The sequence below is a fragment of the Aquila chrysaetos genome, chromosome 16 (assembly GCF_900496995.4).
Source record: "Aquila chrysaetos chrysaetos chromosome 16, bAquChr1.4, whole genome shotgun sequence".
NCBI lineage: Eukaryota > Metazoa > Chordata > Aves > Accipitriformes > Accipitridae > Aquila > Aquila chrysaetos.
Genome location: NC_044019.1, coordinates 1,305,715 through 1,331,855, shown reverse-complemented (window position 1 = coordinate 1,331,855; position 26,141 = coordinate 1,305,715). Strand labels below are relative to the sequence as shown.

The 26,141-nt window shown below is 48.7% G+C and overlaps 1 protein-coding gene across 2 annotated transcripts; it reads right to left on the bottom strand.

Moving 5' to 3' along the window:
• Positions 1-483: 483 nt before the first annotated feature.
• On the bottom strand, positions 484-25,493 carry STK40 (serine/threonine kinase 40). 2 transcript variants are annotated; one of them, XM_030038119.2, is made up of 12 exons: positions 25,384-25,493; positions 17,692-17,804; positions 15,539-15,658; positions 14,473-14,558; positions 13,832-13,975; positions 12,595-12,822; positions 11,703-11,755; positions 8,580-8,695; positions 5,108-5,252; positions 4,620-4,739; positions 3,713-3,797; positions 484-2,918 (listed from the first exon to the last, which is right to left on the bottom strand). In XM_030038119.2, exons 3-12 carry the CDS (start codon positions 15,648-15,650, stop codon positions 2,700-2,702), a joined length of 1,308 nt encoding a protein of 435 aa, XP_029893979.1. In that variant the 5' UTR covers positions 15,651-15,658; positions 17,692-17,804; positions 25,384-25,493; the 3' UTR covers positions 484-2,699. The 2 variants fall into 2 exon arrangements, with proteins under 2 accessions (XP_029893979.1, XP_029893977.1); XM_030038117.2 differs by lacking the exon at positions 17,692-17,804 and having other exon boundaries at positions 25,384-25,482.
• Between the last annotated feature and the right edge of the window lie 648 nt (positions 25,494-26,141).

Genomic DNA, 26,141 nt, shown 5'->3' with positions numbered 1-26,141 from the left:
TCCAGCTCCACGGAGGTTTGGGGTCAGGCAGGGTCCTGCCCTGCTCCCGGCTGCACCGTGCAGGGACAGAGCAGCCCAGGCCATGGCGCAGCCCACCCGGCAGCTTGACGGCAGCACGGGCTGCTCCGGCGCGGCAGCGGTGCCGGGCAGAGCCGAGGGCGCGGGCAGGGGTCTCTGCCCCACCTGCATCAGCCCTGGATGCCTCGGGGCTGGACCCCCAGGACACATCACTGCGCCCAGCGTTTGTCCCCAGTGGCCCAGGGATGACGCCAGGCTGGACCGGGAGGGACGGGCTCTGCCGGCCCCGGGCAGGGCCTGGCAAGGGGAGCTGGGGCCCCCGGGTCAGGACAGGGCCGCGGGTCCCCGCAGGGTCCCTCATGGCTGCTTCGCTGCAAGCCCACCCCCGCTGCACCCTCCCACGCGTCTCCCCGAGCCTTCCTGGTCCCAGCCCCCCCATCCCCACGGGGTCGCTGCGCGCCGGGCTCTCGGTATGAAGTTTTATTGCCGTCATGCAGGAGTAGTTTTGATGTAGTACAAAAATAATGTCTTTATACAAATTTTTTTCCTCTTTTTTTTTTTTTTTTTTTTTCTTACAACAGGCTCCTTCCCACAGCGCGGCCCCTCCGCCCGCACCCCCCAGCCGCTCCTGCCCTCCCCACACCCCCCCCTTCCAGTTTGCTTTAATACAAGTGTGATTTACTGCCGATGACCGGTGTGCAGGAATACTGGGTATGATACAGCCTTGCAGAGTCCCCAGAATATTGCTTTTAACTTTGGGGAAAAAAAAAAAAAAAACGTAAAGAGGTGGGAGCAAGACAGGAGAAAACCAGATAGGAAGAGCAGGGCCCCAGCTGGGGGTCCAGGCCCCAGGGGGGGCTCAGGGCTGGGGGGTCTCTGCTCCACTGCTGGTGGCACAGGGGGGCGATGGGCACGCGCTGCGGTGTGCCGGGACAGATCTACCATCTTTAAAATAAATAAGGCTAAGACTTCAGGCTACTGGCTCAGCTGGCTGGGGTTGGTGCAACTGTTCTAGTCTGTATTAGTGTTCACAATTCCCTGCCTGCCCGCTGCCAAGTGGCTTTGGCGAGTTCGCAGGCAGGACATAATGCCCGACGCTGCCAAGGAGTTTCAGGTCAATCCCTATGTCTCCACAAAGACACCTGTAGGTTGGCCCAGGCTAGACGCAGTCTGCTGCCCCAGCCTGGGGCAAGAGAAGGCAACAACACGCTACAAATAGATCTGCTACTCGCTCCCTGCCCGCACTCACCAGGGTGGAAGAGCTGGCCCCAAAAAGCCGGGCCAGCCCCCACAGCCGAGGCCACAGCAGCTTTTCCCATCCCTGCTCACACATCTCCTTGTGCCCAGCCCGAGGCTGGCAGGAGAGCGTGATGCTGGAGCTGCCACAGGGCTGGGAGCAGCCCGGAGCAGGGGAAGGAGGCAGCCAGAGAGCTGCTGCCTTGAGCGGGAGCCCTCGCTGGGGCACTGTGAGCCCTGGGACCTCTGTGCGAGAACAGTTCATCTGGCAAGACAGGCATCCAGTTCACAAAGTGAGGCTCAGAAACAATCGTTCCTGTTCTCAGCACAGGCAAACGCTCTTCCAGTGGCATTAGGTGACAAACTGGGACATCCTTCTCCCGCCTCAGCACCACACGGGGACAGCAGAGGTGGCCCCAGGTTTGCATGGCGAGGCTGGGATGGCAAGATAAGCTAGGGAACAAATACAGTAGAGACTTCAGCCAGCCCCTTCCTAATTCTAGGCAGATTATTTTGGGAAGCTTTTTCACATTATAACTCATATATTATATCTGTACCACAACTGAAGTGTGAAAATGCTAAATCAGAATTAATGCAATTTTAACTGCACCTTAGATAAGCTACTGAAAAATAAGATTAAATCATATATCCTTATGAAACTAAAAGAATCAGTGAAAGGTGGGAAAGAGGTCAGAGGCCACACTGGGCCAAGTCCTGCAAAACCTTTGAACTGCGGACAAGATCCCATCTTTGCAGCAATTGCCTGCAAGGATGACTCTCTCCTGAGGCGGCGGCCAGCTCTCCGGGCAGCCGCCAGTCACACAGGATAACCGGGCGGCTGTTTGTGCTGCTCACGATGGCCTTGGCACACTGCAGCCCACGCAGCGCCACCGAGGGTTAGACAACACAGCCAAACCAGGTGGCACGTCAAGGACAGAAAAGGATTTGATGCAGATGAAGGGAAGTGGGAGGTTTCAAGAAATTCTTCCTTTCAAGAAACCCTGATAAATCTAAGCTTATTCAAACCATATGGAGCGAATGCAATCAGCCGACTCTCTGTACTGCACAGCCGCAACTCTTGTGCCAGCAAACCAGCTTCACCCTTGGTAGTCTCCTTTCCCACAGGCTTCGCTCGATCCAGAGAACAGCATGGTTAAAAAGACAAGAGAGGTAGATTACAGTCATGATTAAAAGCAGATTAGTCATCTAGGCTTCGATTTAAAAAACAGATTCCAGAAGATGCCAAGAGGTTGCTGCTTCCAAAACTAGCTTTTTCAAAAGTCTTCTCCCTCCAGAGCGAGTGTGAGTGCGTGTCCCTGAACAGAGCTCAGAAGAATTGCTACATTATTCTCCATCACGGGACACCGGTATTGCTGTTGAGCTGTAGTAGGCGACGTGAAAGGCAGACTGCAGGATGGTGCTTGTGCTCTCGGATGTGTGGGAAGCTACTTCCGAAGGTACCTCTGGGCCAGGATAGCTGCGTCCAAAGGGTTCATGGGCTGGGCGTCATGGCCCAGGCGTCGCACGGGGGGGATGTTCCCAAACTGCCGCTTCTGTAGGAAGCTCTTGGCCTCATGCAAGGTGTTCTTCTCCTCAGCCAAGAGCAGCTGCTGCCTCATGTAATTCTCAAACTCGTACTGTGAGCACTCCTCTGTCACCTTCACCTGCGTGAGAACCACCCAGTTAAAGCCACAGCAACAAGCAAAGTTCACACAACTCCCCTCCAACGGTCCTGTGCTACCACCGGATAACTGCAGTCTTAATGCACGAACTGGACCTGCTGCCAGACATACAGGCAGGACTCACTTGTGCCACCAGAAACAGAGGTCTGGAAACCTCAGTGGCTCTGTCCTGATGCAGCTCATCCCAACCCTGCCAGATATTCAGGGGCTGCAGCTGTTTGGCCCCACTTCTCACATCCCCCTGAGCCCTGCAGAGGGATTTCTCATGGCAACACTGACTGCAGCATCACAGGCAAAAGCTCCTACAAGGCTGTCCCCAGGCAGTGAGGTCACCAGCTGTCACTTCCAACAAAAAAATATGCTGGCAAGAAAACAGGATGTTTGCTCCCATCACAGAACTCACCAGGGAGCCTGAGCCAACATCGCTACCTCCTCCTAGCTCTCCCAGTGCATGTGAGCTCTCAGCTATGTGTGAGGGAGCAAGCACAGCTCAGAGAGGAGCAAGCTGACCCTCAGCCAGCTCTGGGGCCTGAGAGTTTACTTCCAGGCAGCACGGCCAGCTGGATGTGACTCCCAGCCCCAGCAACATGAGCCTTTCCTTCCGCTGCACAAGACAACGATGGACTTGGCCACCTCGTAGAGCAGCAGCCACAGCTGGGTCCTCACCACCCTCCCCTCACCAGCTCGGGGGCCACAAGGGGCTGCCATCTTTTTCCATTACAGACAGACTTAGCACAGAAAAGCAGTTCCACAGAAAGGTAAGTAGGAAAACCTACCTCTTGGGGGTTTTCAGGGTTAGCCACTTGGTCATCGATGTCTGGCACCACCTGCAAAGGGCCGCTCAGCGAGGACATAGACTGCCTGGGGGGAGAGTACAGTGTCGGGGTTCAGAGCACAGAACCAGCTCACCCGCCCTCACCCAACACCCTGGCCAGGGCAATCCCACCTGGCTGGCTGTGAGTGTGGCAGAGCGCTACCTGGATGCCACACCGGCTACTGCTACTAGAGGACACTATTCCAAATTCAACTTCCCTGGTATGAAATCATGTTATAAACCCAGAGCTGCTTTTTTTTTTTTTTTTTTTTTTTTTTTTTTAAACAGGATGTGGAACTCTTAACTCTTGCATAGGTAGGAGAGAAAACAGCCACAGCTCCAAAAATCACAGACTTCACTGCTGACTCAACAGACAGCACAAGAACTTTGCCTGGGCATGCTGTGCAGCACAGACAGAAGGTCACAGGGCTAACAAGAGAGGGCTGCACCGAGCAAACACCGCCAGGATCCATTTCTGCTGGAGTGTGCTACTGGAATCTCATCCCAGTTGGTTCATGCCAGTCCTGGAGTCAGATTTACCCTCAAAAAGCATCACCACCCTGCACGTGTAGTGTTCCCACCTGTAATGGCACCTCCTGCTCTTCCCTTCTAGAGATCTCAGTACTGTTTTGTAATGTTATTGCTTTAGACGCCAACCCTGGTCACAATGACAAGCATTTGTGCAGGCCACTCTGGCTGTATCCATCAGCAGACACCAGTGGTTGAGACACAGGATTTAAAGACTTTTTTGCAGTTCTCACAGATCCTCCTCTGGTGTCCTGTTTGGCAGCAGTCTGCTGGCCACAGCTAGAATAACACTGCCTGCGGCCAGAGGCGCCATGTTCCTGTGTCTCTCCTCTTGCACATACCATGATGCTATGATGGAGCTGAGAGAATCCAGCACTTCAGAAGCTGTCAGACGCTGCTGCGGATCCAAGACCAGCAGTTTTCGGATCAAGCACACAGTGTTTTCTGAGACCCGTCCATCCCTGGGAGAGAGAACACGTGATCAGTCCGAGTGCCCGAGGTGGGCAGAGGCAGCAGCAGGATGGATGTGCTGGGAGCACAGGTCAGGAACTAGAGGAGCCACCACTGCTCTGACTGAGAGACCCCAGAATTAACCAGGGGGTTGATTCCCTGTTTTGCAGCATGGGGCCTCTCTCACCTTTGTACAAGATGTCCCAGCTCTGCTACTGCTTCCTTGGGGTCTACTGCATACAGTCTTTGTTCTCATTACTGCTGCAACCCTCAGGGGCTTTGAGTGAAGCCCCTCCGGCTCCGGCTGTCCCAGTAAGGCCCAGAGCACCGCCCGCACAGGCACGAAGAGAAGGGCCTCCCTGGGACAGGCTATACTCACTCAGGGATGGTGTACTCGGCAGCCTTGATTTTGCGGAAAAGCTCCTGAGGTATGCTGTCATAGAAGGGGAACTGGCCATAGAGCATGGTGAAGAGCACCACACCCAACGCCCACATGTCACTGGGTTTTCCACGGTACGGCCGTCCTGCAGGGACGAAGGAGACAAAAGCAACAGGCTTTACAACACTGCTCACCTCTGCAGCCCACCACCAGCAGTAAAAGCACTGAAGCAACCTCTGCATACGCTCCCTTTTTTCTTAGCATTAATCAAAATGCTCAAGACTTCCTATCACAAGACACCAAGAGCCTCTTTCAAAGATGCATCCTTTGCAAATAAGCAAATTGTTCATCTCCACACAGGTGTCTTCCCTTTCCCTACAGAGCAAGGCTATCCTTGCTGAATGACCTTGATGTGATCCAAGAGCACCAAGTAATCAGAACAACTGCATACTGTGCTGGAGTTCACACCTCACTCCCCTTTGCCATCCCCGCAGACTGTTGCCATCAGGATTCCCCGAGCCTCGCAGGCTCCAGAGATGCACCCCGCTGTGATTCCAGGTCAAAGGAGAAGGGAATTTAAGGGCCAGTGAGCACAAGGCAGGGGGAGGCAGGAAAGAAACCCTGAGAAGAGTAAGTGCTCCTCAGGTGAAGAGTGGCCCAAGACTAATGCCAACCTCACCACCCCGACTGCACTGGAGATTTGCATGGAAGTGCAGACTAAGACTCTCCACACCCAGCTCAGATTGAGCCCGTCAAGATGGGACTCTGCCTCCGGGACGGATCCAGCACACAGACACTGGAGCCTGCTGGGAAGCTGTGGAGGGCACAGGAAGGTGCCTCCTCTGGGCAGAGGCATTCCCAAAAGCTGCTGCAGCCCCAGCACATCCTGGGAGCCACTCGATGGAAACGCTGCTTTAAAGACCCTTCAATCACACAATAAATCGGCAAACAGCAGAATGCACGAGGGTCAAAAAATTAAACTCCAGTGCTGTACCACAGCGCAGGACTGAGGGAATGACTTCCTCTGACTCACGCAGTGAGTCACTGCTGCAGCATTTGTTATTTGTACTAATTATTCTTTGCTTTATATGCTCAAAAAAAGGCACCTCTCCCTCCTACTCCAACTTTTCCTGCGGTGACATTTCAGCAGCCATAAAATGCGAGCCATCTCTTAGCAGAGGACAGCTTCTTCTGGAGACCTAAAACAATGATTAATTCTTCATGCGTTTTAGCTTCCCCTTGCACAGGAGCATTAGCAATACAGACAGAGGGATGCTCAGAGTCTGAAGGTGGTGGTGAAGCCTGGAATGTCCTCAAGTAACTTTTCCCTTGATGCTTGGAGGGGAACTGCAGACCAAGCCATTTTGGAACAGCGTTTTCAAGAGCACAGGATCGGGCTGCACAGACACCCCGCAGGGAAGGGCTATTTGCAGAGACATCAGAGCTGGAGCGCAGTGTGATTGCACCCAAAGGTCAGGCAAGGTGGTGCTACAGCAGGATGTAGTCCTCTAACTAAGGCTGCCCCTTGCAGGGTCTTGAACAGCCTCAGCTGTCAGAGAAGTCAACGACAGCCTGTTCAGCGCCTTGTGGTGTGTGGTCTACAGACAGGCCAGTCAATCCACCACCAAGAGAGCCATTGGAAGAAACGCAGGTGCTTGCAACCAGGCTATGCTGGAAGGGAGGATAACAGGGCTGAAGTCCAGGACAGAACAGTACCCCGGACGAGCAGGAAGGAGCAGCCCCATGCAGCCTTTACCAGACACCAGCCACTTGAGCTGCAACTGCTCCAAGCTCCTGCAGAGCAGTTGGCTCATATCATCCATCTGGTTACAGGGGCCTCAGGATATCCTGCAGAACAGGAAAGGCCTGCAAAAAAACACACGTTCCACCTCCCTGCCTGCCTCTGCTCCCTTCCTGGCTCAGTCCTGCCCAGGAGGGAAGCAGCCTCAAACCTGCCTGGCAGATCACAACGGAAGAGCTCAGCTACATTTATTGCTGCTGCCTGTAAACCTGACAACAAACTTATTGAGGGGAGTCCACCAGGTCTGGAAATTTCAGGACTAGCTCCCTCTGAGGGCATATCTCAAACACAATAGCTCAGTATACCACAAACTAATAACTCAAATCTTCAGCAGAGATGTTTTCAGTATTCTAGATGTTATCCTTGCATAAACAAATGCGATTGGCAAGGATTCTGGCTTTCACACTAGCTATATGCACACCAGCAAGTGGTGCTGCCCAACGTACTGACGACTTGTCCAGAAAGCAGTTGGTGCTGATGACCTACTGTCCACAGTTTTAGGCAGTTTCCCATCGTCCAAATGCTACCTTGACCCTGTAGATGGATAACCCTTAGGCAGGTGGGATGCATTAGGGGTGATCTTGGACTGCATCCTGCAGTTCAGCTCCATCCAAAGGGAATTTTATCTGTGCTCACAAGGACTACTCCACAACATGAGCTAATGCATGGTAACTAGAGTCTATGTAGACTTATACAGAGGTGCTTCAGATGCACAGTCCCAAGTGTAAATGTACCTTTCAACACTCTTAGTCAAGCTCACCTGGATGAGGAGAAAAAAAAAAAACAAACCAAAAAAACCCCAAAACCCCACAACCAAACCTCCAGAAAAAAACCCAAAACAATGCCTCAGTCACTGCCCTGATAAACACGACAGCCCTGCTCAGCTATTGCCAGCACAAAAGCTAGCACAGTAGCAGACAGAGTTTATTGAAGAGAAACCTCCTGAAGCAACTAGACAGACAGAAACCACATCTGTTTCTGAAAGTCCCAAGCACTGGAAACAGTTAAAAGGTGGGAGGACATTAGGGAAAGCTGTTCTTTGCCAGACTTCTGCTTAAGGCCACTGTTGGAGACAAGGCATAGGCCAGACTGCTGGAGACAAGATACAGCCCAGACAGACTGCTAGTCTGGCCTGATGTGATCATTCCTTTATTTTCAAGTAACTCCTCTCAGTCAGCCCAGAAGCTGCCCAGAGGGTCAATAGTTCCCTTCTGGAAGCAAGCAGCAGCTGCAGCAACTGCCCCTCTTAGTGTATGGCCTGGAATAAACTGACATGATGGTGGGATTTGGACCTATTGCCTCTTAGGTCTAGGGATTTACCTGCAGCTTAAGTGAAGCCTCAGAACAAGATTCAGATATGGGAAGCGGAACATCTTGTCTGCAGTTGGACTTATTTAGGAACAGGCAGGGAGCTTTTAATTAGCTTTGAAGTTCAGACTAGCCTTAAGAAAAAAGTTACACTTGCTCCTTCCCTCCATACTTTCCCAGTTGGAAAAAAACAGACCAAGTCTCATAACTGGACCCTACTTAAGAGGTTCTCACAGAAGGCAGGTTATATATGGGAATAGAACTGGGTTGTTTTCATTTATTGTCAAGAGCCACAAATAAATGCCACAAGTGTTAAGTGTGGAGGCTGTGAATTCCCACTGAGGACCAAAGGGGATTGCCTACCACTAAGCACATCTGGGCTGATGTAGGCAGGGCTCCCTCGCTGGTCTTTCAGCAGGTCATCTTCACTCACGAGGTGCTTTCCAAGACAGAAGTTTGTTATGGTTATTCGATGAGTCCTGGGGAGAATCAGAAGGCATCAGTGAACAAGGACTGTCCTGCATGAGCCAAACAGCACAGAGGAAGTTAACACCAAAACAGAGGTGTGTGTCTACAGGGCTTTTTGGGAACCTTGAAGTGCTGGGAAAAGGCAAGCGGAGCTGTAAGATCAACAACTCCATCCCAAAGGGGAGGGATTCCACACCTGTCAGCATGGCTTGCAAGACTCTTACAGGGGGAATAAGAGAATCTTTTACAACTAGGGACATCTACATCCAACTTGAGTGGCACATATAAGCGTGGCTGTAAGCACAGGGTGCTCATGTAACTTGCCCACCTTGCAGCCACACAGCTGCCTTTTGGCCAGCCTGCCAGGAACACCCTAGCCAGCAGCACAGCACCCTGCAGGCATCAGCAGCACCAGGATCTGCACTTGTGTGCTTGCTGACCATTGTAGTGTATGAGCGTTAACAAAGTAGAAGTTTATTTTAACTGCTGATTCTCTTCTATGCTTCCCAACTACCATCTCCAAAAGCATCTTCTCCACACAACATTTTCTGGCAGCTGAGGGAAAATACCCTACAGAAGGACTGCCACACGCCTGGCCTCCACGCACTGTTTGCTTACATGTCGCCAGCAGATGAACCACAGGACCTTTGTTCAGATTCAGTACAACCACTTTCGCATTACCCAGCAATCCCACAGCAGTAGTCTGGTGGCAGTTTTACCTGATCTGCAGGACTGTTCTTCACATGCAAGTATGCAGAACAGAGAAAGTCTAATCAACATCCAAAAAACCTCCTACAGAAAAGGTGAGAACTGCAGGTACATGCAATTTCTCTATTAAGATACCCCTATTTCCCTATGGTATTGCCAGCTCCAATTAATGAATTTTTCTAGGGAAAGTGAGCTCATTACGAAACTACTATCACATTAAATCTTCCATGTCACTCAGATAATTTGGATTTTAACATACAACTTAAAGGACTGTCTAGAAGTTTTCTATATTCTTGAAAAGTATTACACAACTAGAGCCTGAGAGCATGAATTAAGTCAGTCACAATAACCAAGAAATACTTCCAGCAAGTCTAACAGAAAAGTGAAATAAAACCAAGTGTGGGTTGGCAATGGAGAGTTGATTATTAAGAAAGACAGATTTGTGTTTAAGAAGTGTTAGCTTCAACTGTCAGGAGACTTCCCTGGCTGAATAACAATCTGCAGGATTTGTTAAGGATTGAAAAGACTAAGTGTTCTAAAGGACACTAAAATATGCAGGATTGCTTGGTTTTATTTAGTCACCAAAATTTGATCTAATTTGTAATCATCCAACTACTGCACTGGCTAACTGGAAAACTTTAATGCCCACATCTTGCAGGGGACAACATCTGAGGGACCTACATTAGCCCAGGGCGTAACATGCCTGGTTAGGACTTTGCAGTGATATGTAGCTACCTTCACTCCCCCACCAACAGAAAAGACCTGGCTCTTCTATGAGCACGGCTGGAACAGAACAAACATTTCTGATCAGCCCAAATGGCTGGTCCTCTCCATGGTGATCTATTCTTATGCCTCACCCACCCTTTTATATGACTCACTGCTGTAGAGGCTACAGTTTTTCCTCACCAAAGCTGATGGTCTTGCTAGTGAAAAGCAAAAACATAGTATGTAATACAAAGAATGACTTTGGCAAACATGTTCACAAAGCTTAAAATACCTCCCCCTTCCTGCTAGTGGGGGCCCCTGTGTGCAGCTCTGTCAGTGGGATGCTCCACTGCACACTTTGCCCAGAAAAGAAGGGAAGCTCTGCATGGATCCTTTAAAGCAGCTACCTTTGTCTGCCTCTTCCTAGCAAGAAGGAGAATCAAAGAAGCAAGCAGAAGATAAGAGATTTATCTTAAAGTGTTACAGAAATGACTTAAAACTCTTTACAGGTGGCCCTGAAAAGCACTAGCTGCTGTGTGTGTTGGGGGGGAACCAAGAAGCTCAACCTCAGTAGGTAAAATCTGTTTGCTTTCAAATGGTATTAGAGAGGAGAAAACAGTAAGCTGTGACCAGAGTGAAGCTGCATGCTTTGTACAGACTCTGGAAGCCTGGAGACCTAAAGCCTTCCAGTTTTTTTATTCATTCCACAGAAAACCAGACAGTGTGAAAAGACAATGAATTCCACTCATTCTTAAAAGTTAGTGCAAAATATTTAGCCAGTAATGCAATACTGAAGGACACAGTGGAGTATCTGACTGGAACTAGCTTGCCAACTAAGTAACTACATAACCCAAGATAACTAAAAAACTCCAAGGAGCCACCAAGCAAAGCGCACACTACCACCAGCTGCCTCTCACTCGTGCTGAACTCATGCCCCACTGATGCTGTTCGCTTTGCTCTGGGAGGGCTAGTCCCTCCTGTGTCTGCACAGCATCCAAGACATGTTGGACATCAGTGCATTATAAACTGAGGCCTGCATCAAACCAGCTAATGGGAACAAGGAAGCTATTTGAAGCACAAATACAGACTAGACAGAAGAACTTTTGTTTAGATAAGTAAATATTTTACTGCTAGCAAAAACACAGCAGTGCAACTGTCAAAGATTTAACACTGCTGTGATTACAGTACAGACCGCAGTGTTGGGAATCGCTTTAGCATGATGGAAAGTGAATTATGTGAACAGAACCACTTACAATGTTTTAATTCTTTTTTAAAATATAAATAACTATGTCTCTTGCAGGTTTCTGAATTAGAATAAAATTTAGTTTTCAGAAGTTAGAATTGAAAAAGAAGTGCTGACATGGGGTCACTAAGCTTGGTGGAAGAGTGAACTATCTAGGTTGGGCTCAATTAATTTTTGGAGAATAACTCATGTAACTTTGAGCTGGATTTGTATTTTTGTGCAGCCTACTTCCAGTTCCCTCACCCTTCTCACACGAGAGCACTCTCAACAAGTGCTACCTTCAATTGTGTTTTTAATAGAAATCTGCTTCAGGGAAGAAATGCAAGACAACTGCCAGAACAGCAGCTCTCCAGCAGACTTACCTTTTGTTTAGCACCATGTTTCCTAGTTTCAAGTCTCTGTGCACAATATTTTTCTGTAAAATATGTAATAGTATAACATAAGCAAAAGCATATTTATTATAGAAGTATAAACTCAACACTTGGACGAAAGCACTAAGTATCTTTTGAAATCATGTCATCTTCATTCTCAGAAATAACCTAGATCAAGGTTTCAAGTCAGGTTCCATCCCAGGTACTTTATGCACTTCATTTTCGATTCTGGTCAGAAGGACAGAACAAGCAAATTTGCTACTTTGAACACACAGACAGACTTGACTGAAACTAAGAGACCTGAAACTTAAGTGTCCAGGCTCAGTAAGACCAATATGATGAGCATTCCCTCAAAAATATGCTTCACTGCTCTGCCAAGGAAGGATGGGTGTCCCTTGTCACAATGTAAGAAGTCAAACATTGGCAGAATCTTTTTTTGTTACAATAATTTCTAGGTCGTTGATGTCAAACTTGTAGCTTGAAGTTCTGATCTCAGAAATCAGTTCTTACATTGTGATTTATTTTGCTTCAAAAGGAAATGCTTGAAGTGTTTCCTGCATTTGATTAGTCTCTGCTCCCTTCTTCAACCACCCCTTTCTGAGGTTAGTAACACCCTAGTTCACCTGATCTGCATTTAGTCCAGCTGGCCCCTCTCCACAGTCAACAAATGCTATGTTATCATTAAGAAACTTGAGGAGAAGGGAATGCTCTTTTACAGCTTGGGGCATGAGGTCTTAGACAGAACACTGTTAGGGGGAAACAGCTGAAATATCCATCCTCTGAAACCTTGCCACTGCCTGCACAAGGAAGTTTTAAAACATCTATTATACTAACATGAGAAAACTAAGCCTTCCAGCACTGAAATGGGTAACAAAGATCTTACCTTATGTAATGCTTCTACCACTCGTACCACATCATAAAATATTACTACTGTCTCCCGCTCACTGAGTCTTTTCTCTTTAATGACATAATGCTGCAGATTGATCAGATCTGCTGTTTTGTCACTGAAATCATGAGCACAGAGACAGTCTAACACAAGACAAATGCGCTTCTTCATTTTTCTAACCATTCTGTTGGCTTCTAGATCTTCTATAATTTCACAAGCTCGGTCCTACAGGGAGGCAAACAAATGAGCAATAGTTCAGGGAAGCTATCTGGACATATGTACTTACAGAGCACTAGAGAATAAATAACTACGTGGTGATCTCAAAATAAGCAAATGCAATCATAGCACTTGATCTTTGCCCCGAGTTGGGATTTCAAAAAAAGAAGATACATGATCTCTACCTAAAGAAGCCAGAGAAAGTCTATGCTGTTTGGCTATATGCATATGTCAGCACTGATATTGTTTATATACACACAGACACCTTTAGATAAAAACCTAGAAAAACCCTACAGTGGTACAGACTCTGTGAATACTAGGGATCCAACACATTATTAATGAGAAGAACAGAAATCTTAAGACACAATTAGCAGTTCTTCCGTAACATTAAACAGGACACAGCTGAGTTGGACATTTGGCTTATTTAAGATATAGTACAGACGGCCTCAAGTGAAAAGTCTGTTGACAAAATTTAACCAGCAAGCAAGGCAATACCAACATCCAAACCAGTAATTCCCATCAGCCCATCATATCCATAAACAGCTCTGAAGGCATTAACAGCAACACAATTCATTCACACAAGACATCGATCAGCATATTGACTAGTTTAATTTGCTGATACAGTTTCTTGGCAATTTGTCCCCTCTTGCAAGTCATCATAAAACAGTACAGAGACTGGAAAGCACAAATTCAGTTCTAAAGGGTGCTCTATGGGCACAAATTAATTCACCAGTGAAACAGCTCTTTTCCTATTTAAAGGGGACACTAATGAGCACCTGTCCCATCTTTGAATGTTCTCACACTTCCCAAATCCCAAACCTCATTACATCCCACTTAACTATCAAAAGCCCCTGCCACAGCCTTGCTTGTTTGAAGCAGCTGTGGTTAATCTCAGCAGTGTGCTGGTAACTCTTTACAAACAAGAACAGGGTCAGCACAAACTGTACATTAAACAAAAGCAGCTCAAGCCAATAGTGATTACTGGCATTCCCCCAACCTGGATGGTGACCAGCTGTACCTGAAAGAGCCCGTGATGATGAACCACTCCTTCCTGGTTGTGGAGCAGGGAAAGGAGAGAATACTCTGTGTGCAGCAGCATCTTGCCCTGTCGTTCCTCCTGGGTTTCTATTCCTTTATCACCCCTTTCTTCTAAGGTGAGAATCTTCAGGAAAAGGGAGATGACCTTTATAGTTCCCAGAAAAACCCAAATGCCCCCAAACCTCTGTCATTTTAGGTATTCACATGCGTTTAACAGCTGATGTAATCGCTCTGATGTTTGCATACTTGCCACAAACCTCCCTGAACTAACATCTATGCAGAATGCATAGCATGAGCTTGATTAACACAGAAAAGCTGCTCAGGTGGCTTTTTGCAAATATCCCAGGTGATTTTTCCCACTGGATCCACCCCCATTTCAGGCACAGCAGGGCAGATCAGAGGGCTCCAGGAGAGCAGCACAGCAGCCACAGAGGCCTGTCTCAGGGCTAATCTCAACACCAGATCTATGCCTGGCAGAACTGCCCCACCAAGGGGAAGTTCCAGCAGACATTTCTGACAGTGCACCAGTTCAGCCTACATCACACACTACTGCAAGTGCTTCTGTCACAAGAGCTAAAGTTAAAAAGCCTTGAAGATCTGGAAGCCCTGCAGTTTGCTTACCTTTAGCTGATAAAAGTCATCTGTCCCATCCTTTCTTGCCAAACACTGAACAATACTCGGCACAGGGGAGTTACCTAAACGTGGACCTAACAGCACAAAGCAAAAACAGACTTGTTTTCCTCTAAGCAGCAATGACTAATTCGGGGTTACATCAGTATGCAAGTGTCACGCAGTTTAAACTGAGTTCCTTTTTTTTCAGGAGACTAAGTGCATTTCCACAAATTACAATCTAAAGAAAAAAAATGGTATTGAACTCCGAAACCTTTTTTGGACAATGTTTCATTTGTTCACTGGAGAAACATTTAACAAAAGCCCACACATGGCACAGCTGTTTTCAGAAATTCAAATTTCTGCATGCCTGAACCATACGGCTTTTACATTTACTAGCAACACCCACGGCAACTGTTATTACCACACCTCTGAAGCCAACTGCCACCTCTGCAGGGACAGCTCAGGTACGATTAGTCCAAATTTCAAGTTAACATACAGTCTCCACTCTTCAGTTTAAATCAATCAGCTTCCAACTGATTATCCATTGGTTTCCAATGTGAATTCCATCATGTTTTTGACAGTTTATATAATAGTTCTAAACTAACAACTATTCTAGCAACTCTCGAAAGCTAGCAAAGTGGTCTTGCCTTGGCACATACTGCTTATAATGACCACTAGTGCATTATTAAGTTGCCTACATGCTGATTTGACAGCATATTCCAGGCAAGAAGGGTTGAACATTTCTCTGGAGCTCTAACCAAAAAGCCCCCAAATGAATTTGCTCTTTAATGTTTAAGAAAGTAGTTTAAAAAAAAAAAGGGGGGGGGTAAAAGCAAGGGCTCATATTTATCTTAAAAGCCATGCCTGCCTTTCTATATTAGTATTATAAATCTCCTTAGCTTGACTAGCTGCAGAAGCTCCAAGGGCTGCTGCTCTGCTACATCAAGTGAATTGCACTCTGAGGTAAGACGTTAAGTTACACATCTGCTTTGCCTCATTTTATAGTGCCTTTTATTTTCAGTTTTGCAATCAGCAGCTACCTTGAAAACTGAAGAAGAAAACCCTCCCTGCTTACCTAGTATAAAAGGGCCCGCTCTCTTGGCATTATTTCCAGAAATCCCTGTACAAAGAGCTTTTGCCTTAGTGGATGTTTCCCCAGCTCCTCTGTCTGATGCTCGCCGCTTCATCCTTGGCTCTTGAAAGAGAAAGAAGACCACATTTGATGAGCAACTTGAGTTGATTTCTTATACTACCCCTTATTTCTTACTGGAAGGCTTTCACCTACTGATGCACTCGTGTCTCTGCCTACGTATGTTTCTACAAAAAAGCTATGGCTCATTACTGATAGACCAGTTGTTGGTTGGAGGCTTAATGCATTTTTGAAGGTATAAATCAGCCTCGTTATTCAAAGCAACATTTCCTAGAACAGTTGTTTGAGACACATAGTGGGAACAAGTCAAAATAATTAAAGCTTGTTTTACAGCAAAAACAAGTTTGCAAATTAACGTATTCCAAAAAAACTCTGAAAGAAAATGCCTAAGTTATCCTTCTGTATGGATGTCTACTGATTCAGCCTATGGACTTTTGTGGGTTCCTTCACAGAGGACTTCCCACTAGGCATCACAGCCAGCTCAAGTAACTCAGAAGGCTCAAGTCTGTTCCTCAAACAGCCAAGAATGCACAAAACTAACTGACCACGAAAATGAACAATATCTTTCACCTTTTCCAGCAAGGGCGCAGAAGACTGAAACATGCTAGTTATTGTGAGATTCAGTTAATTTAACAATGATTTTTCAAAAATTTATTTTTAGTCTTCAACTAAGTCCCCTCTCTCTCTCTGTACCTCTTTAGGCTTGAACCTTTCTATTACATCTCCATCTATCTACATCCAATGCAGCTATTTGGAGTCCAACATATAAAACTCGATCACTTCAGTCTCCACATGCAGGAATGGATGCTTTGTTTAGAATTAACACACTATTACCTGCCTTTAATGGATATTCCAATGAAAGCGTTGTGGTGCCAGTACATGTGCTCTCTTGCACTACCACTCCATGCAAAGAACAATTTAACCTATTAAATGTTAATCTCATGCTTTGTGTCCGAGTATTTATTCAAGGTCCACACGTCACGACAATTCAGCACAAACAACTAAAAGCTTGACAAACGCCTACTTATTCAGGTATTGCAGAAAATCTGATTTCCAACATGCATTGTCTGCTGCTCAGAAATCTAAAGAGAATTTGCAGTGGTATGGCAGAGCCAATACCTAAACAGACAAATAAATTCAAGCCTTTGTGACTAAAACACTTCTTCCCCAAAGGAAAGCCTTGTTTCAGTTTAGCAGGAAAAGAACCTCTTATGTTTGCTGCCAGGCTAGCCTTCATGCACTGCATGCTCACTGCAAGCATAAATCAGCTCCATCAAACTGAAGTTTTGTTCCCAATACACCTCCTCTTCAGCTTTATCTCTTGGAAAATAGTTTCAAAGACTTTCACAAATATTTAGACATTAAATGCTTGTGCTCTAGCATTTCAAAGATTTTTTTGTTGTTGTTTTTGCAGGGGGGCAGGGGAAGAGGAGGAACTAAGCACAGATCCATTTTCTTACTCTGAGCAAGTCAAAACCAAGCCCCGGTAGTCTTCCCTAAGAGGTTACTAAAGCAGACTGGGAAAATATTTTTGGGTTACTACTTATGTGTTTTAAAAAAGTCCCAGTGTTTCACCACATAAGAGACTGATAAATCACCATACTTTGAATGAAGTTTACCCTCTGGCAGTCCCACCCTTTCTGTGGACACAAGCGTGATCTCATTGCATTAATTCATCTAGCAGTACCTGTCACCAAGATCAGAGATAGCAAGAGAGATAAGGTGAGAAGTCTTGCAGCAGACTTTGCATCCCTGCACTACCGACTTCCACCAGCTGTTCAGATCTCCAACAGAGAAGTGTTACCAGGCCCAGCTAGCTGAACAGAATAAAGTCCTGAGCCCAATATGCTCCTTGTTCTGTTCATTCCGCATCCCTGACCTAATATTTGATTGTGCCTTATAAAATTCTCCACTCCTTGCAACATCATCATCCCTGCTGGAAACCTATGAGTAACATTTCCACTGGAGAAACCCCACTGCACAGAAACTCTGAGATAATGACCGTTGTGCAATCTGAGCTGGATAGGAATCGCTGGTGCAAACAGCGTTATCGTAAACAAAATAATCTGAGGACTCACGTAGTTCAGCATCAACTGTATCTTTACTCTTCTTCCAAACTAGGTTTTCCAACGTCTCAGGAGACAGGAGTCATCACCTTGGAGAAGGCTGGATGGTCGAAAGGTCGAGGACTCTGTAATGCGAAACGAGATACACTTGATGCTGTGGTTCTGGATTATTCTTGATTACGATAACGTGGTATGCACCAAAACTTCTGCAGCTTGAAACATCTGTGTTTATTTTGGCTTAGAAAAGGCCTGAAGCTCCTGATATCACATGAGAGAATAAAAGGGCTCCTGAAGTTCAGTCCCCAAAGAGTCACAGACACATGGCCCTGCACAGCAAGACAAATACAAGCGTCAACTATCTCAAAAGGCATTTTGTGACGCGAGACAGACCTTCAGAGCAGAAACAAACATGTTCTCCATTTTAACCTCTGCCACGTGGTACTAGCTTGCCTGTTTTTAACAATATCTTAAATACACCCAAGCTAGCAACAGTGCCACAACAGAATCTTCACCACTGGAAGCAATTTTTAATCACGGTAAGAGTTAATGCTTAGAAGTTTGGACTTGAACAGAACAATTTCTGCAAAAGGCAAAGAAGAATACATTGAATTTTATTCTTATCGAACCCCCACTGCAAGTTAATTCCTCTTTACAATTTATATCTGGCCTCTTAAAAAAAATAATCAAACTAATTCAACTTAAATTCAATGCTGCTTAACAGTTCATCTGGTACCATTAAAAAGGAGAAATTTAGGATTTAAATCAGACACTCTAGAATTGAAACTATACCACCTCTACCAAATGCTTAGTTTAACCCTCATATATCAAGTGTTACACTTTTGTTAATCCAAGCTGGTTTACTTTACCAGTAACCAGTTACATCAGCTGAAAAATGCACAAGGAACATTTGGGACATGGGAACCAAACTCCCAACAACACCCAAAACACAACACAGTACTATCACCTGGTCCTGGGAGAGCTGCAAAGACTGCTAAAAGTCTTTCTGAATTAGAGTACTGAAGCTATTTATACTTTGATGAACCATGTTCAGAGCCACTGCTCCAGGCAGCAGGATGCCCCCCGGTCAGGCAGACCCGTGCCGACAGCACGCAGGCAGCCTGCTCACCCGCGCACTGGCTAGCCGGCACTTTCGGTATGAGTTGTCTCAGCACCGAGAGCCCCAGCTCTACTGCTGCCTAAAGGACATCCACTGACTTAAATATCACAGCTCCGTCACAGAATACTTGTAAGAGCAAGCAAGAAAAACACCAATATAAACGAGTACTTAGCTATTAAAGACAATCCTATACCACTCACAGCACTGTCTACCCAATCTCCCCACTTGCTACTCGGTTCCTGCTGCATCGCGAGGCAGCGAGGGCAGAGCCCCAGAAAAAATCTCAGGGGACCTCAGCAGCACCCAGAGGGTTTACATGTGAGCACTTCAGGTTCCTCTGAGACTGGAATGAAGGATGGTCGGATGGAAGGAAGGTCCCAGAGCAAAGGGAAGAAAACCAGGGGCAGCTTCTGTGAAAAAGCAGGAAAATGCTTTTCTGCACATTGTGTAACCCCAATTAGAGCAAGGAAATTGGTCAAAAGGGCACGGACTTCCTTGTGTAAGCCTCCCACAGAACAAGGGGCCATCCAGTAGGCATAGGGCTAAGAACAGTACTTCAAGACTGGGTTTAAGGAAAATCTTAAAATAAGAACAGCAATGCAGGAGGCTCCCCCTCCCTGCCAAGCTAGTGGGTGTTTTCTACCTGCAAATTTGTTTAATCTCGGCTTGCGCTGGGCTGATAAAAAGCTCTGATTTCAAGGGGCTTCACTGCTAGAAGTACTCACAACACAAAGCTGGCATTGCTCAGACACCAACAGCTGAACTATATCCTGGAACAATAAGCTTTAAATAAGTTTTAGACAAAAGCCATAATAAACTGGATGGCTTAAAATGACTCTGCAGCTGTAAGAGGAAACATGAGGCCACAGCAGCCCTTAACACCCAGACCCGGAGCGGGACCCATCGCGAGACGGGGGTCCCATCTCACAAGCCACATGGGCTGAAGCCATCTGCCATCCCGCCCGCGGGCCCCGGAGCATCCCTAGCCTCGCTGCAGGCACAACCGGCCCCTGGACACATGCTGGCCGCAGGAGCCCCACCAGCCCAGCTCAGCCAGAGGGACACTGGCAGCGTCACTGCTCCTCTGCCTAACATGTTCAAAGAGCAAACAAGCAGCTTCTTCATGTGCTGCTGCTAGTGCCACCAGAGCAGCTAAGCCTTCCCAGGACAGGCTTGCTCAGAGCACGCAAGAGGGGAATTACTGCATCGCACAAGGATTTCCTCCTCACACACAATGAGCAGAGGGCAAATAAGCAGTAAGTGGAGTCCCACACACAAACTGCTCACGCTGCAGCACAGCTGAGATTTAAAATAGCCCAAAGCTGAAAATTTAGAATGTTTGCACAAGAGGTGGTGAGCCTCATAAGGGCAAAGAGCATCCCCCCAGCCCCCGCAACAACGCCTCTGTCTACAGGCAGCCCCACAGACAGCCGGGAGTTTCCAATTCTTAAGACTGAAAAAAAAAAAAGAAATCATTTTAACATCAGCAGGATCAGTCTCAAGAGAGAGCATCCAACATTTCTTCAAAGAACCAGGACAAAACCATTTATCCCTTAAAACACTCCATCCTAGGGACAGGACCGTTAGATATTGATGTGGTAGATTCACCGCCCCCTCCACAAAACCCAAAGTGTACAAAGTGAGTCAAACCACCCCCGCTCCCTGTCCCACCATCTGTAACAAAAATGGTTTCTCTCACACAGACAATGAAGTTACAAGTCTAGCACAAAAATTCATTACTTGACGATTTTAATGTGGTGCATGCAATGTATCAAACATCTTACTGGAGAGGTGTCTAAAGCTTTTTACTGTGCTAACTATGACTTTAATAGAATTATTAATCAAATAATTTGGAGACCTAGATGTAGCATCTTTTAATTACGTAGCTTAAGGAAATTGTCTAATTCACAAATTACTACATCATGTTCCAGTGCCTAGCATAACAAAGAAAAACAAGAGAGGAGGAAACTGACCTTTTCATCTCAGATTAAAGAACAAGCAGGTCCTGCAGTCCAGCAGCCACAGCTAATAGCTGGAGCAGGGGAAAAAAAAAAAAAAGTACCTTTGGGGCGTTAACAGGATTACTCAGCAGCACAGAAACTAGTTAAGACACTGGAGCAGCTGATACAACCTCTGTGATGCTTTCTGTTGCTTTATCTTGCAACAAGTGGACAAAATGAGTTAGTTGGTGTTTACACCTTCTAGTCTGATGACTGGCAACCCCAAAGGTGTCCTACCCCACTGCTACAAGCGAGCTGATCTCCGCAACTAAGGCAACGGGATGAGCTGGCAGCTGGGAACCAGCAGCAGATGACAGAGCCCACCAGCATCTGCTGGAAGTTCAGGGCTATTGAGGACAAGCTCCTTCAGCAAGGAGCTCATACCAGTAAAGGAAACCTGCCTCTGGGAGCCCAGGTGCCGCTGGAGCAGCTCCCAGGCAGACGAAGGAGCTGTGCTGCGGCTGCTCCCGCTCACCGCGCTGCCAGCACCGCCCGTTGCTCCTGACCTGGAAACGCTGCAGGTGGAAACAAGACAGGGCTGCGCGGGAGTCGCAGGCAGGGCTGCCAGGCTGCCGACTCGGGCGTGCGCACAGGACAAATGAATCACTGCTCCCCGCGGGCTTCGTCATCGAGCTCGAAACCTCCATGGTGGAAAGGCGGCGCTGCAGCCGGGCCCGCCGGGCGCTCACCGCCCAGGGAAGCACCGTATTGCTCCGTACTCGTGAATTATCCATCTCCCACCCCAGACAGGAGAAGACCTGCCACCCAATGCAGCAGCATTTCTCTTCTGGGAGCCAAATGGTGCAGCACTTGGGATGAAGCTGGAGACTCGGACCAAACATTTTTGTCTCACTCACCCTGTCCCCTCTCCTCTCAGCCAGCGCAGGACTCAGCTTTTGCAAAAATGAAGCTAAAAAAAATTGATTCAAATAAGCAGCATCAGGCTGCACCTTTTATCACCTAAATAACACACTGGGAAGTATCTATCAGTGATGATTAACCAAAGTTCGCATTTAAGCCCAGCTCATGGCAAATTCCAGCTCATGAGAAGCAATGTTGGACATGACCTAAAAACCTACATGAATGCTGACATTAAATGAGTAAAACCTCGAGTATGGTCTGGCTTCCCAGCACGGGAACAAGCAGGTCGGTATCGCTCCGAGAAGCGGCAATCCCGGAGCATTGCCACATGCCTTCCCCAGGCAAACCCAGCTAGGGACAGCTCAGACCCGAGTCATCAGTGCTCCCAGGGACAGAGGCTTGATTCCCATTGGAAAAGCTTCCCTGAGAACAGGCGGAGTTCAGATCAGTCAGGCCTGCGGAGGAGTCACTAGCTGGGGGATTACAGGGAACGTTTGCCGGGCAGGTCCCAAGCAAAGCAGGCGTGCGGGAAGGAGGAGCTGCTGCTGCAGGCAGGTGCAGGGACAGCCGGGGTAAACTCCCCTCCCTCTGCAAAGCACTGTGGTATATTCACTATACAGGAACATTAACTTTACCAAAGGCTTTGGAAGTTTAACCGTTCTGTAAGAGAAGTAATAATAAAAAAAAAAAAAAAAAAGCCCATCAGATGACTCAGAGCCACCAATGCAACCCATGTACCGCTGTGCGAGCCCTTCCGGGAAGGGAAGTCTTCTCCAAAAACAGAGGAGCCCTGACTCAGAGATTTCTTGGAAATGTGCGAAGACTTATTCAAGCTTCTTCCCTAAGTGACAAGTTCGCTCAAAACCAGACGCAGAGTTTCTCTGACCAAAGCAGAAGGAAGAATCCTGAGGTGCCGGTGCAGCCCCATACTGCTGGAAGGCACCTGGTGAAGTACGAGCTCACCGAGCGAGCTGTGCTTCGCAAGCTGGGAGACATGAACACCTCCGGCAGCCCCTGCTGAACTAGCAACCCACTAGAAAACCTCCTCCTCAGCCAAACTTGCCAATTAGTTTAATCCCAGGTATGCGAGCAAGGCACAGCTAGCGCTTCAGAGGCCATAGTGCTAAAAGGGACCCCAGTACACGTCACCTACATCCCACATCTTGCCTCATCTAGCTGTGGCCAATCTCCAACTTCTCAGGGACAAAAAAGGCTTCCACAGGCCAAGTTATACATCAGGGAAAGCAAATTCCTTCCTGGCCCCCCCAGGCAGCCAGGGAAACTCTGAAACACAGGGTTCCAGCAACGTAATTACAGTGCAAGCAAGCAACAAGCTGGGCTTTCTTTAAACCCTTCTGATGCATCAACACATGCGATAGCCAAGGACTCATCTCTGGGAGTTCCCTGTTTGGTTACATAAACATCAACTTCAGCTTAACCCTTTCACACTGAAGCACAAGCCACATCCACCAGGAAAAAGCTGTGCTCCAGCCCAACATCCTCACGGCAGGGGCACCTACAGCAGGGCACGGTGCAGAAGAGCCTGGAAATCCAACTGCAGCACTCCGACAGCACCTAAGACTGCATCGCTCTCCCAGCACAGACCCCAGTGCACGAGTTCCTGACCTTGGGCTGCTCCCGTGAAGTCAGGCAGTCATAACCCTTACAATTACCGTCAGGTGAGATGCGTATTGTATTACGATATTTTACTTTTTGTTTATAACTTATGTTACTATGTACACTTGATTTTCCATAAATCCACTGCAGCAGGACTTTCCTCATGCGCACAAAGATTATCACATGACTCACACACGTGCTGACACTTTTGTTACAGTGAGGTGTGGTTGCTGCTTTTAACGATAATCTACTCATCGAGCTCTAACTAGATAGATATATATTGAAGTTATCTACATATACTGCCATGCTAATGTTACTATCATTTGTATCATGAAAGCACACTGACAGACACCATAAGTTCACAAACATGTACCCAACTAACAAAAAAAGACTGTGTCACATAGAAAATTACAATGGGCCTGGAGCCTCCTCTGGTCTAGCAAGAGCTCCCAGCTGGAGAGCTCCCAGGCACAAGTGAGGCGCATGCTGTAGAAGTCCAAAGCACTACCGAGTCTCTGCAGACAGAAAACACATCCCTTATTTAGGCTAAGCACAGTGGGCAGTTCAGGCAAAATCAATAGGGTTGCCCTTAATCAAACAGCAGCTAAGTGCCTACAAGGCTTTCCTCTGTGTGGTTTCAAAAGGAGACGATTCTGTAATATCCTGAGGATAAAAAGCAGCTGAACATGACAGTGCTTTTAAGTAATGCGATTATGTGACCAAACCATCAGCACGGATGCCACAGAGAAACAATAAAAGGACGTAGCACAAACACTCCAGCACCGGGGAAACACGTCCTGCATCCCGACCGGAGCCGTTTGCCAGCAGGTAAGCCTTACTCTGCCCCATCCCTCAAGTTACACCCCACCTGGGCTGCAGGCACCCCGCGAACCCAACCACCCTCCATCTGCACCCAACTCATGTCCCTTATGCCCCAAAGGGAGCCTGTTGTCCTGCAGCTCAGCCCCACCACACCGGGCACTGGCCTCTGCTCCGAGCTCTCTGCCTCCCTCTAGACATAGGATTACAGCCTGAGACTAGAGCCCAAGATGCCTAGCACACCTATACATAGCCGTGTATGTTAAGCCTACACGTTAAGACTCTAAACTAGCAAAGAACTGAATTATCAACACCAGTGCAGCACATTCACATCCACGGCCATGGCAGGAGGAGAGAGCAGTTGGCCAGGAATAAGACGAGCCCAAGACGAGCCCAAAACACCTCGTGTCAGGGAGAAAAGCAGTGACACAAAGCCGCTGTGCCACAGGCTCCCTCCAACAGGAACAGGCAAGACCTTTAGCGCTCTCACGTATTGTGGCAGCGAAGCTCCCAAAGGCCACAGCCAGAGCCAACAGGTAACAGAAACAGGTTCTAAATGCAGGAAATCCCACAGCATGCCTCCTTCTCTTCTTCAGGCGAGCTCGCACAGGGAGGACAGGACAGGTTTCTGTAACTAGCTCCAGCTGTAATACTTTATGGTCTTACTCATTCTCACTTAGAGGTACAACCTTCAACTACTCACCGCTGAGACACACGAGACTCCTCCTCAGAACAGAGGTCCGAAACTACTAAATTAAGAAATCCCTGCTCAGACTGAAAGCGAAATCAGCACCAAACACAAGCTGTTTGCTCCCTCAGCAAGCCCTGAACCTGCCAGCGCGCCGCAAAAATAGCTACGCTGTCAACAAAGCCCAAATCCCCACCAGCGCTGTCAGCGGGGAAGAAAACGACAAAGCAGTTTTACAAAGTGATTTTTTAAACCCTTTTTTTGCCGCGATACGCAAAATCCCACCCTTCGCGGGTGAGCGGCCGCTGCACCGGCAGCACACCGGCCGGCCGGGCCGACCCCTGGGGAAGGCTCCCCGGAGCGGCCGGAGCTCGCCCCGCAGGCCCCCACGGCGGTCCCGGGCCACCGGCTCTCCCGAGGCCTCGGCCGGGCCCCCTCCCGGGCTGCGGGCAGCGGGCGGGCTCCGCCGGCCCGGCCCGGCCGCGGTCCCCACAGCGACGGGGCTGGGGCTGGGGCTGGCGGCGCCTCCCCGCCCACCCCGTCACACAGCGGGACCGGCCCCGGGACCCGGCTCACCCTCCCCATGCCCGTTCCCCGCTCACCCATGGCCCCGGGGCCGGCGCGGCCGCCGGCGCCTCCCGCAGCCCCACGCCCGGCCGCGGCCTCCGCTCCGCTCCGCGGCGGACGGCCACCTGACAACGGAAGTGACGCACGCGCCACCGCCTCCCCCCCCTCCCGCCACCATCCCGCCTCCTGGCGGCCGCCGCAGAGATGGCGGCGGGGCCGCGGGGAAGGGGCGGCGCTGATTGGCCGGCTGAGCCAGCGCCGGCTGCGATTGGGGGAGAGCCCGGGGGCCTGTAGGGGAAGACTTTGACGGGTTGAGGCGCGGAGACGAGAGGGAGGCAAGAAGCGAAGGCTGATTGGCTGCGGAGGGATGAGTCCCTCCGCCGATTGGCTCCCGCTCTGGCGGCCGCTGGACGCCAAAGGGGTTGGTGGGCACGCGGGAGATTCGAACGCGCCGTGATTGGCGGAGAGGCGGGTGCTTTCCCGGGCGAAGGCCGCCCGCAGAGCGCCGCCATCACAGGCCGCCGTGCCCCTGAGCCACCCGCGACACCCGGCCCCGCTCCCAGCAGCCAGGCCCTGGCCGGGGGCACCAGGCAGCCGTTCTGCAGGCTCCAGCCCCCCCCCCGACTCCTCTCCCCAGTGGGAAGCAAGCCCGCGGCACCTCCGCCAAACCCTCCCACCCGAGCAGCCTGCCCGACGCCCACGCAAACCGCGCCACGAGCCGCTCCCGCCGCTGGAGTCGTCCCCAGCCCGCCCCCGGCTGTGGCAGGGACACGCGGTCCCTATTCGCGTGCAG